The 12,401-nt window shown below is 41.3% G+C and overlaps 3 protein-coding genes across 3 annotated transcripts in view; 1 reads left to right on the top strand and 2 right to left on the bottom strand.

Annotated features, from left to right (window-relative positions):
- Nucleotides 1-12,401, bottom strand: part of sem1 (SEM1 26S proteasome subunit) — a 239,031-nt gene that overhangs the window by 67,509 nt on the left and 159,121 nt on the right. The window lies entirely within an intron of this gene.
- Nucleotides 1,260-3,233, top strand: dlx6a (distal-less homeobox 6a; the record flags this gene model as incomplete). The annotated part of the gene is made up of 3 exons (XM_080734782.1): nucleotides 1,260-1,560; nucleotides 2,191-2,384; nucleotides 2,994-3,233. 3 exons carry the CDS (start codon nucleotides 1,260-1,262, stop codon nucleotides 3,231-3,233), a joined length of 735 nt encoding a protein of 244 aa, XP_080590908.1.
- On the bottom strand, nucleotides 7,946-9,922 carry dlx5a (distal-less homeobox 5a; the record flags this gene model as incomplete). Its single annotated transcript, XM_080735108.1, has 3 exons — nucleotides 7,946-8,263; nucleotides 8,779-8,963; nucleotides 9,565-9,922. 3 exons carry the CDS (start codon nucleotides 9,920-9,922, stop codon nucleotides 7,946-7,948), a joined length of 861 nt encoding a protein of 286 aa, XP_080591234.1.

The following is a 12,401-nucleotide window of genomic DNA, read 5'->3' as shown; positions in this document are numbered from 1 at the left end:
TAGGGGATAATTTATGCTATATCAGCTTTTATACCTCCCTCCCAAAATAAACCCGGTCCATAATCATTAGGCGAATTGTTCTTACATTTCTGGCTGCAATTTGAACAAAGTGTGCCTAATCAAAGAGATTTTGGTTGTAACTTGATTGGACCATAATTATTTTTTCATCGCCCTGTCACTTCATAAAACATAGGAAGAAAATCTGAAAGCATTATAAAAAAAGAATATATATATATATATATATATATATATATATATATATATATATATATATATATAGGCCTATAGATACACACACACACACACACACACACACACACACACACACACACACACACACACACACACACACACACACACACAACTGGCTAAAGGTTTATTATGTGCATATCAAGTGCATGCCAGCCCGCAAAATGTGTTATTACTAGGCCTCGTGTTTCTCAAATAGGATGAAAATAAAATAAATATCAGTATACTTCGGCATCCACTCTTCTAATTGTTCAAACGTTATTGTTAACTGACGCATTGTTTTTTCATGTGTCATAATGTAGTATTAGAGCATCATAATCATAATGGTCATTAACCACCATCGAGACTAGAGATAAAATTAACTGATGATAGCCTACTTGCACAGAAGGAGAGGAGCATCAAAGAGAGATTCCTCATTAAGCTAAATTAAAGCGCACACAGTGCGCGTAATGTGCGTAATTTCTGGGTTTGGGTAAAGAAAAAAATCGACTTGGCGATTCCTATACGGACGTGGTTTTACGAGATTAGCGCGTGCGATGCTTGTCTGTGGGAATTAGGCGTCTCTGTCGCCATATATTATTTCCCCCATAGTTGTGGCTGCGGTGGGAGTTGGTAAGGTGGGTTAACTGGAACTGAAGTCTCCGTGAAGCGCAGAGCGCTGATGACGTTAGGTTGAATGACCAATCGGAAGGCGCTGCCCTTTGGAGACAAACCATTTTACTTGTAGTGTCTGCACCACGTCTGGAAGCAAGGGGCTCGATTTTAACAGAATCCACCTTAAAAATCTCTTCCCTTAACGTATGCCCACCTTCCGCCACATTGAGTGAGAATATCACAGGAGGAGAAGAGAAGGAAAAAAGTCGCCGCCATAGACAATTCGCGTGTTATTAAGGACATATCTGTTCCGCGGCGGAGAGGGGGAGACGACAGCGCGGCAGCGCCGAGAAAGCCCATTTGGACTCGAGAGAGGAGAGAGAGGGGGGGTGAGTGCTCTCAAGGCAGAAAATTTGATGATGACCATGACTACGATGGCTGACGGTCTGGAAGCTCAGGACTCGTCCAAGTCTGCTTTCATGGAGTTTGGTCAGCAGTCCCACTCACAGCAGAGCTCTCCGTCGATGGCCGCCGGCCACTACCCGTTGCACTGTCTCCACTCGGGTTCCCACCACCAGCACGACAGCTCCCCGTACACCGGGAGCAACTCCTACAACAGGTCCCTGCCCTACTCCTACGTGAGCCACCCGCACCACAGCCCCTACCTGCCATCTTACCACAACAACACCGGCGGACAGACAAGGTTAGACGGCCCAGGTAAGAACTCCTCTCCACCGATCGAGGTCGGAGGGAAAAAATAGCATGTATCGTGTGATGTTCCCACGGCAAAACCGCTTTATCCTATCAACAAATGACCCCGCAAAAATCGGAGAAATTCGGACGAATCACCACGCGCAGGTGGAGGGTCACTTTGGGAGAAAATTGTGCGTAAACGGCATCAAAATAATCTGAAGCTATTTTCCCCTTTGCCTTTATTATTCGAATTTCGGTGTCCTGGTTTGCTGAACGGTGAACACTCCCCTCCGTTCCCACAAAACCATTTAATGCCCGGGGTGTAATGACAACTGTGGAATCCTCACGAACTATTCGTGGAATTAGGCGGCGTATTCGGTTTGCAACTTATAATTAGCATTTAATTGGCATGTCATTACGAGCAATATCCTAAATATGACACCGCATTTGACGATTTTGATGCATGGCCAACACGCCAATGCGAGCTGTCAATCTTTATCAGCATTGCACTGATTTTTATGCAGTTTCATGCAGGGAATCATTGCTTATCTCTTATATATCGACATATTTAGCACTTGGAGCATATTGTTTTTCGATGTATGTGTTTGAAATGGATTATCTATGAATGACAACATTTGCACCTTTTTGTTGCAGAGCAGCAGAAGACGACAGTGATTGAAAATGGAGAAATTCGTTTCAATGGGAAAGGAAAGAAGATTAGAAAACCTCGGACGATTTATTCCAGTTTGCAGCTTCAAGCACTGAATCACCGTTTCCAGCAAACACAATACCTCGCACTGCCAGAACGCGCGGAGCTCGCTGCGTCTCTTGGGCTTACACAAACGCAGGTATTTATAGCAGGATGCCAATATATATCAGCCTTGCCCTTTAATATATAGTCTACATATATCTTTGGGTACTGGAAAACATATAATTCAATTATATTTCCACAACACTCATACTATGATTCATTATCATAACACCAACACTAATACAGAATTATTATATTAACAATATGATTATGAATCGATTTATTGTTGATTTAGGTATTATTATATATTAGTTTATTATATTTAATCTATTATTATATTATTATCATCTATTATTATATATCATTTATTGTTTTGATTATTATTATTGTTGTTGTTGTTGTGTTGCTGTTTATTATTCATTTTTTATAATGTTCTCTCTTAAATATGTGTATTAGCCTATAATCATCCTATTGTTTATTATTGTTTTGCTGTTTTATTATTCATTTTTGTCACTTTCTATCTTATGTATATTAGCCTATATAATCATCCTATTGTTTATTATTGTTATTATTGCTGTTTTATTATTCATTTTTGTCATTTCTATCTGAAATAGGCCTAAATTGAACTGATTTATTTTTCCAGCTATGCGTATATATAGAGAGTTCTCTCTTGCAGCCTCATTTAACGCATGTTCCTCTCGCGCAGGTAAAGATCTGGTTCCAAAATAAGAGGTCAAAGTTCAAGAAGCTGCTGAAGGCGGGCGTCAACCCGCACGAGATCGACCCCATGGCGGTGTCCATCGCCCTCTCCCCCCGCTCTCCCACCATCCCTCCCATCTGGGACGTCTCCGCGTCGTCCAAAGGAGTCAACATGCCGACCAACAGTTACATGCCCGGCTACTCTCACTGGTACTCATCCCCACACCAAGATTCAATGCAGAGATAGACTGGCTATATAAGCAAGAAGGGAAGGTCGGAGACTGGAGACTGGAGAGGCCTTTTTGGACCTCCATCATGCAGTCTCCCCTCGCACAATTAATTCCCGTCTGATTGGAGACTGAATCAAGGCCTGCAGGAGGAGATAACCCCCCCTCCTCCTCCTCCCCCGCTTCAACAAGACAGGCTTGGCTGCTCTTTTCGTGAAGGATAAACGCGGGCACACAGGCCTCGGTGATGCGACACAAAAACAAGGGAACTAACTAACCATATTAACGTACATGACTGTTCAATGGACTCACCTTTGTTATATGCTTTCATTACATAAATGGCTGTCAATATACCAAATATGTCAGTGACATGCATCTTTAGCAGATCCGGGCAAAAGGACTACACACACACACACACACACACACACACACACACACACACACACACACACACACACACATACACGTACACACACCCCGGAGCCTGTTGCCATGATGATCCATGGGCTACAAACTACTATTTGATTGGTTGTTTCTCCTACATGCAAAACCGAGCAATTTGTCTGTTTGTAAATAATGTTTCTGCGATTTTAGTTGTACATACACTTTTTATGTTTTGTCAGAATGAGTAAACCATGACTCAAACCAGATGTCTCTTGATCCTGATTTATATAAAGAAGTGTAATGAAAAATGTATCCGTTAAAAATAGGTAGCCATGCAGTTCAACACGTCATGTAATGTCCTCTCGCCCTATAGAGAGCTGTGCTATACTCAAAATGTACAATCATTCTGAACACACAGTTGCCTAGATGAAAAGCGAATGTGTCATTTCTTCACGTATAAAACATTACAGTAAAAATAGGTTTTGTAAAGTAGGCTGCTTTGTAAAGTATAGCTGTGAAACACACTGACCACCAGAGGAAATTCACTTACCCTATACAGCTTATCTCTTATACCTCGAAAGACATTTTGCTCCAGGTCCGGCTCATCTATTTTCTGCCTCAATTATTAGAAGTATTGACGAAATGTTTTTCTCCACTCTCTCTCTCTCTGTCCTAATGCAAGACGTGAAATGCCAAGCTCAACGGGATCGATCTCGAACAAAGCACCCAGCTGCAGTCGCGTTCAATATGAAGGAGATATTTGGGACAATTTGTGGGTTTTATCCAAGTGAGGGCTTTTTTCCATTCTCATAAATGCAGGCATAATTAGGGTAATTTTTGATGTAGCCCGCTGATTACAGCGTTTTTACCGTCAAAGATAATTACCTGTAATTTTCTACCACTTTTAATACTAAAAGGCATCTTTATTTGGATTTGAGGTAGCACAGACTGAACAAAAGAGAAAATTATTCCGTTATTCATATACAAATTACTGAGAGGAGTGAATGCTTGGTAGCCGTATTATGTGAAATTACGACGTTGAAAAGGCTCCATGCAGCTGTCAGGTCTGGATGCCCCGTCGGAGCTGAGAGGCAGTGGACGCCGTTTCCCTAAACCCTGCATGGGGCCCATTTGCTTTAAGCAACCCTTTCTACCTATAACCAATTTGGCAAATCTTTCACCATATAGGACCCCCCCCCCACCACACACACACACACACACACACACACACACACACACACACACACACACACACACACACACACACACACACACACACACACACACACACACACACACACACACACACGAATATATATAATATGCTTTTCAGCACATTTCATCAACTGGTGTATTTCATGCGAGATCTGACCAATATACTGCAGGTAGACAGACACAGACAGACAGACAGACAGACAGACAGACAGACAGACAGACAGACAGACAGACAGACAGACAGACAGACAGACAGACAGACAGACAGACAGATAGATAGATAGATAGGATGTGATGGTTAATAGAGAGAGGGAAAGAGAGGGTGGAGTTAAGGGATGGGACATTACAGCAACATGTTTTATCAGGGCTATATAGTATAAGGTTACCACAAACTTCATAACACTTAAGTAATTAATAAATAATTCCAGTAGCGCTAGACAATAAATGTGGTCCCTATAGCAACGGAGTGGGGTTGTGAATAGACAGGCCTGACTATAACCCTATACAAATTATTAACCAAACGGGCCTATAAGTCTAATATGTAAAATGTCTCAATTGCTTCGTTGACTTATGACACTGTCTGGAAGTGATAGAAACGCACGAGTTTAGCAGAATGGTCAAACCAAACGTTAGTACAAATGCTACACAGTTCTATACACTGTATAGTATACAATGCAAAGTGCAAACTGCAAACCACGAATTAACAGAGGAAATGTGATTAATAAGCTTACCTTTCCTTGCAGCACGGGACAGGGAAGCACTAGCGATACAGTGCCGAGGTTTTACTGCTCGTGTTGAATAAGCAAATCCAGGTGTGAGTGTCTGCACACCCCGGTAGCTCTTATATATTGCCTGCAAAATTAGCTGTTATTACTGTCACTGTTTAGTGATGGCGAGCTTGGGGGGGGGAAAAAACTCTCTCTGCAATCAAGAACCAAGCGCATCTTTGCAAATTATAGATAATTGTCAATGTCCAGATTATGATAATGGAGGCCTAATCCTGGAGAATAATTATTGTGGAGTGTTACAGTTGAAGCTGTCCAGTAAAGCTAACTGTCATTATTTAGACTCGATTTACAAGGGGGGACTAGTTGAGTGGAAAATATTCGGTTGGAAATAATCGGGGGCTCTCGATATAATGGTGTGTGTGTGTGTGTGTGTGTGTGTGTGTGTGCGCGCGCGCTCGCGCGCGTGCCTGAGTGCGTGTGCGCGCGCGCGCGTGTGTGTTTTGGTGGATGCACGATATAGGTCTATTGCGTGCAAATGCAACCATGCTTATATGCGCTTATATGCTTTGCACAACACATGCGGGTTTATGGGAAAAACACAAGTTTGTCATGAAACAATTATGGGCACAAGTTCAAATGAAAAATACCGATAAGGTAAAGTTTGCGTTTAGTAATAATAGCCTACATTTTACAGTATATAGGAAACCTATAGCTGGACGTAGGCGTACAAATACAATAGGCCTACATCAATGTTGGCCGTGGTGTAAAGGGAGGATTCAGTGTCAGGTGAACATGCATGGGTCAGTGTGTAGCTCACATGCAACTACATGTTTGTGTGTGCCCTGGGACTCTGGGAGGCATGAAGGCAAGGTGCATGTGTGTGCGCGAGAGTGCGCGCGAGAGAGAGAGAGAGAGAGAGGGGAGAGAGAGAGAGAGAGAGAGAGAGAGAGAGAGAGAGAGAGAGAGAGAGAGAGAGAGATAGTTGAGGGGGAATGCTTTGTGTAAAATGTCTGTTTGTGAGAATGCACTTTATGTTCTCTGCATGGCAGGATAAATTCAATTAGGACAATTTCAAGGCCTTAATACTTCTCACAGTAGAATGGTTTGTTTTGTGGTTTTGCAGTGGCAGCATTAGCAGCGCTGCCTGCTAATAACATGGTGAAATGTGGAGGATTTTTATTTTACTCGGAAGGTGGGCTGCGGCCGGGAGTGGCAGAGCTTTGGAGCCGGTCTACCCCCACAGGAATGCGGATTGTCTCAGATCTCCGTGCCGCCCCCTCGCCTCCTCTCTGCCATTCAAAGCAACTAATTGTAGGGGACACAAAGGGAGCACGACTGCAGACTGTCTGCTCCAAGACAAGTTTCTTTTAGGGGGATTCACTCAGACTCAGAGAGAGAATACTTTTCCTGAATACAATTCTGGTGGTAGCAAAGATAAAAACCAATATAACTAAAAATAATAATATAGGCTAACCAAATGGTAATTAAAAACATTGACATCCAATTTTCTATCTGTAGCCAATTAGCTATAACCTGACATATATGCCTATAAAATAAGAAATAATGTGTCTGACCGAGGCCTATATGGCATATGTCCTGGTTGCCTTATAAATAGCACACTTAATTTACCCCAAAATAAAAAGAATAAAATAAACGTGTTTTTGTTATGTCTGTTTAATGAAGTGGTAACACATTTGCATGGCATTCCTTGTGCTCTAACATGAGTTTAATAATATCAACGAAGTGTGACTTTTTCAGCATAATTCTGTACAAGACAAATGAAGAATTCTCAAAATTCGGGCCAATGTTTCTTGTTTGGCCCCATGGTGACGCGTCTAATTAACGTCAGTTATTTAGTCACTCAAAGCGACCTTGTGTGAGATGCCAGACATCACCCTGAGTTTTATGGCTTTAAAATGTTACCTTGTCTTTTGTCCAAAAGGCTAGCGAGATAAATATGAGTGGACATGCTGCATCCACTTAAAACTAATATTTAGAAGTATTATTTACACCACCAATAGAATTTATGGCACTTTCTGGATAGTTAGATGTGATTTACATCCGTGACACGTGTGAATAGGTATAGCCTAAGGGGTAAGACTACAAAAATGTTTTTTTCTCAAGAGTCCTTGTGGATTTTCAGTGCAAAATATCGGGATAGAAATAAGAAAAATGCATTGAGGTCGTAACTCAGATACTGCAAGTTTTGCAAGTCCATTGTCCATTTAAAACGTTTAATAGTCTTCCAAAAATGCAATAAATTACATGCACACATTTACACATTTTACACGGTTTCTTCTATGACTGGCATCAAATACATTGCATATTCCTCTGAAATTTAAACACGAGTCCCATAGGAGAAAAAATAAAATAAAATAAAAAATCGAAGTGAACATCAGGGTTTTTCAATATAACGTCCCCGTTCCAAGAGCCAACGAGTGCTGTAATGAGTTGGGGCTCTGAAGGTGGGAATTCATGGATCCGCCGGCCGCGGTGGAGTACCACGACGCAGAGTTTTCCAAAAAGTTAGACGCGGCCGTGTTGATGTTTTGCTGCAGGCTGTGCGGCCTGTTGGCCGAGCCTTGCGTGTCCCACACGGCCGGGGACTGCGGGGAGTTGCACGCCATGGGGTCGCTGGAGCTGGGACTGTGCTCGGGTGGCAGCTCGCCGTTCTTCATGATCTTCTTCAGCTTTGACCTTTTGTTCTGGAACCAGATCTTGACCTGGAAAGAGATGAAAAACATTGGTTGATTGAATACTTTATTAGAAGTTTGCATATAGGAAAAGGTACAAGTTCATATAGGTCAGGTACAAGACCACAAGAAAGCTTTTGGCCTTGTTTAAATTGAGGTCCCTTTTTTCTCAATTCATACGAAATGCATACATTTATATAACATAATAATTAAGGGGAATGAATGCGTCATGAGTCATGACGCACACCAATTGGAGAAAGCAATTGCTTTTTTAAAAGGACTACAAATAGAACGGGATATGGCCCCGGGGGTTCACATGATTTACGGTTGAATACAGAAAAACAACAACCACACATTGTAAAATAGCCGATCTAAGCTCACAATGAGTCACTTAGTAGATTGGCTATTTTAATTCGTCTGTTTGCAAAATGGCATAAGCGTCCAATCGAGTGAAATCATCATTTTAATTTGCCTTCCATGTAATGCGATTATGCGAACACAAAAGAATAAATCACGAAGGTGTGTTTTTTTCCATATCGACGCACCTGCGTTTGCGTGAGCCCAAGTGAAGCGGCCAGCTCGGCTCTCTCGGGCAGCGCGAGGTATTGTGTGTTCTGGAAGCGCCTCTGCAGGGCCGCCAGCTGGAAGCTGGAGTAGATGGTCCGCGGCTTCCGAACCTTCTTGGGCTTCCCGTTTACCATCCTCACCTCGGGCTCTGCTACGTCTTTTTCTGTTGGAAACAAGACGAGACACATGCAGGCTATAAGTAAGGCATGTGCAAGCCAGGCAGTGCAGAATAGCCTACTTTCGTATATATGGTAAGCCTTAGGTCTATAATCACAAATAAGACATATTTATATATGTATAAGTATAGCCTATATACATCGACCTCACCAGAACAAAGCAAAATAAATACACATTTCAACATAAAGCAAAAATAAATATATCTTTTCTACAGTAAAACTAATTAAAATGATGTAATTATTATTATTATTATAGGTTCTATTATTTCAACTTAACGCAAATTATGTTTTGGTGCCTGGCAAGAATATTGGGTGTAGGGAACCCGTCAGAATGTATCTATAAAGTCTGAATGTATGTTAATTCGTCTTCAGATTGTGTAGACATTTTTATTTGTCCTTGTTCACAAAGTATTGGATAAAACTAGGCCTGCCAATAGATCCACAATGAATTATTAGCCAATCAATGTGAATACATTACATGTTATCTGTCATATCAATGGTGCACAAATTATACTTTAGTAGGCCTAAAAAAACAAACAAATAATAATCTGGTTCTATGGACTCGTAATAACGAAGAATAGCCCGTACCTTGTGGACTTGTCTGTGGTTGCACCCTGCTATATGTCCCAGCGTATTGGTGATAAGCAGAGGTTGTGTAAGAGCTGTAATCGGGATAGGATTTCGTCGAATAATTTCCAGCGGATCCGTTTACGCCGTGGTACTGGTACTGGTAGGCGTTGAGAGGCTTCCCGTACGAGCTGGAGTTCGGGGAACAATAACCGTGGGACATCCCACCAGCGGGGCTGTAGTAGCCAGAATCCGTGGACGTGGACTCGGGTAAGGTAGGAGATTCCTGAGACGGGTGATGCATGGTGGAAAGTTGAAAGGAGCTCTGGAAGTCTGCGGGTTTGACACTCGGAATCCTTCGGTCGAATACTCCGGTCATAGTTTGAAGGCAAGAAGCGTTTAAAAAAAAAGGTTAAAAGGTTTAAATTAAAGAACTACGTGACTCCAAAAGGCGTTTTGAAGACTACACTGACATCGTGAAGGATCTCTCGCGCTGTCGGGCTCTGTTGAAGACTGCAACCAGCCCCGCAGCAAAGACTTGGTTAAATCCTAAATTGCGCTCTTACGCACAGAAGGGAGGATCTGGTTCCATTGGCCAGGGCGCAGACAACAGCTACACTCCAAATATCGCGACACTTTGAGGGGAGGAGGAGGGGTATCAGACTTACTTGAACAGAATGACTGACTATGATTTACTTTATCGATCAAGGGCAGCAATTGAACTGCTTGTCAGTCGAGGTGGTCAGAATTTCTTTCAGAAAGTTGAAATCAGAATATAGACAGATGTCATGTCAAATAAAGATGCATTGCTAATAAGCTTAATGTATAAGTGGGCAAATGAAACACTGCAGCTATAAATCACCATTTTGTGTAGATTTAAGCCAAAGAATTTAAGCTGGAACTCATAATTGAAAAATGTTAGTGTGATGCTTGATGTGTTCAATGTTGTTTAGGCTATTATATTTCTGAAACTCTAGGCTATAGGTCTGCCCTATAGATAAAAAAGCATTGTGTAAAGTCACTTAATTCTAAAGGCTTCGTAAATGTGCATTCAGAGATATTAATGTAGGTTATAATTGTTTGCTGCTACCACAAATCTATTAGGCCTACTTCAGCCCATATAGGCCACCCCCCCCCCCCCCCCCCCCCACACACACACACACACACACACACACACACACACACACACACACACACACACACACACACACACACACACACACAGAGCAAGCAAAAAAAAAACGCTCAGCAGCACATCAGTCAACATACTGTATGAATGAACAGATTCCATGGTCGAATAGCGCCGCCCAGTGGAACTATTGTATTATTACAAAACAATAAAAACAACAATAGGCTACAATAAAATACCCCTATCGAGTCTAGACATTTTAATTTAGGAATTTCAGTGAAAAAATGACCGGCAACAAGGGTAGGCCGACAACGTTAAAGATTATTAAAACAATAACCCCCACGGATCAGGTATGCCAGGCTTACAATAAACAGAAAATAATTACACAACAATTTCAATTAAACTATCAAAGTTGTCCACTATCAACAGGCATAATGATAAGCAGATCTGTAATTCCTGCCTAGAATTTACATAGGATAGAAATGAATTATATAGTCTATATTAATAGGATAGTGAAACAGGATTATACAAGCACAATATAAATTGTAATTTAACTGGAGAGGCAAATAAAGAATACCTTTAACACTTAGTCTTTGACGGTTTGACCATTGATGAGATATAAAACAAAATATAAAACATAAAAGGACATTAGTGATGCAAAAAAATAATAACCCCGGAAGCACTCTCCATGTTTGGCTACATCTCTCATATCTTCTTCCTGTGCACTTTTGGTTGTTGACATTTGAAAACATTGCGCTGTGTGTTACTTTAAACGTTGTTTATATTGTTACGTTCAAGCAACGAGTAATGAATGAAAATGGCAACATATAGGTTTATTATTTTTCGGTGTTTTTTTTTTTTTCTCTACCAAAAGTCGGCGCGCCGAGCGTGCGTCTGACGTCACGGGCAGCCTTTAGTAGCTCCAGTCCCGTTTTGTGTTTGGGATGTTACAAAGAAAATAGTGACCTGTCGAGTTAATTCTGTGGCTACAGAGGTCGCTGTTTTGCCATTTTCGACAAATTTGTGGCAACTGGCGACCATTTTCAATAAAACATTGTGTGACTTGGCTGCAACTATACACACTGTGGTGGAAAAAGTTCTCAAATGTTTTTAACAAGTAAACGTATCAATACTGTAATACTAATGCAGAAATACTCTGTTACAAGTAAAAGTCCGGAATTCAAAATTTACTTGAGTAAAATTACAAACGTATTTGCATCAAATGTACTTAAAGTATAGGCCTACCAAAAGTTGAAAGTAGGCCTACTCATTATGCAGAATGTGCCATTTCAAATGTATCAACATTTTCTGAAAAAAGTGCATCGCGATACATTGTGAGCTTGTAGAGCATCTATTTTCAGATGAACTAAATGTAAATAGGGCTGAAGTGGTTAATGTGTTTTAATCAATCTACAAAGTAACTGATAACTAAAGTTTTCAAATAATTGTAGTGGAGTAAAAGTACAATGTTTGGATCCAAGTCAAGATGTAGTGGAGTAGATGTAAAAGTATTGGAAATTGGAATTACTCAAGTAAAGAACAAATACCTCATAACGAAAAAACATTGCATGGATGCACCTGGGACGTATCCTCAGTCACAGTGATGTAGCCCAAGGTCATAGGGGTTTCGGGTCTCGCAACATCATACCCCTCGCTCAGGTGACCCAGCCGGGATGATCAAGTCCCGACCTTACGTTCCAGTAGCTACCAACAATCAGTCCCATTAGGG

Source organism: Nannobrachium achirus (assembly GCF_963921795.1).
Source record: "Nannobrachium achirus genome assembly, chromosome: 10".
Lineage (NCBI taxonomy): Eukaryota > Metazoa > Chordata > Actinopteri > Myctophiformes > Myctophidae > Nannobrachium > Nannobrachium achirus.
The sequence above is the reverse complement of the archived record's forward strand: the minus strand, read 5'-3'. Positions and strand labels throughout refer to the sequence as shown.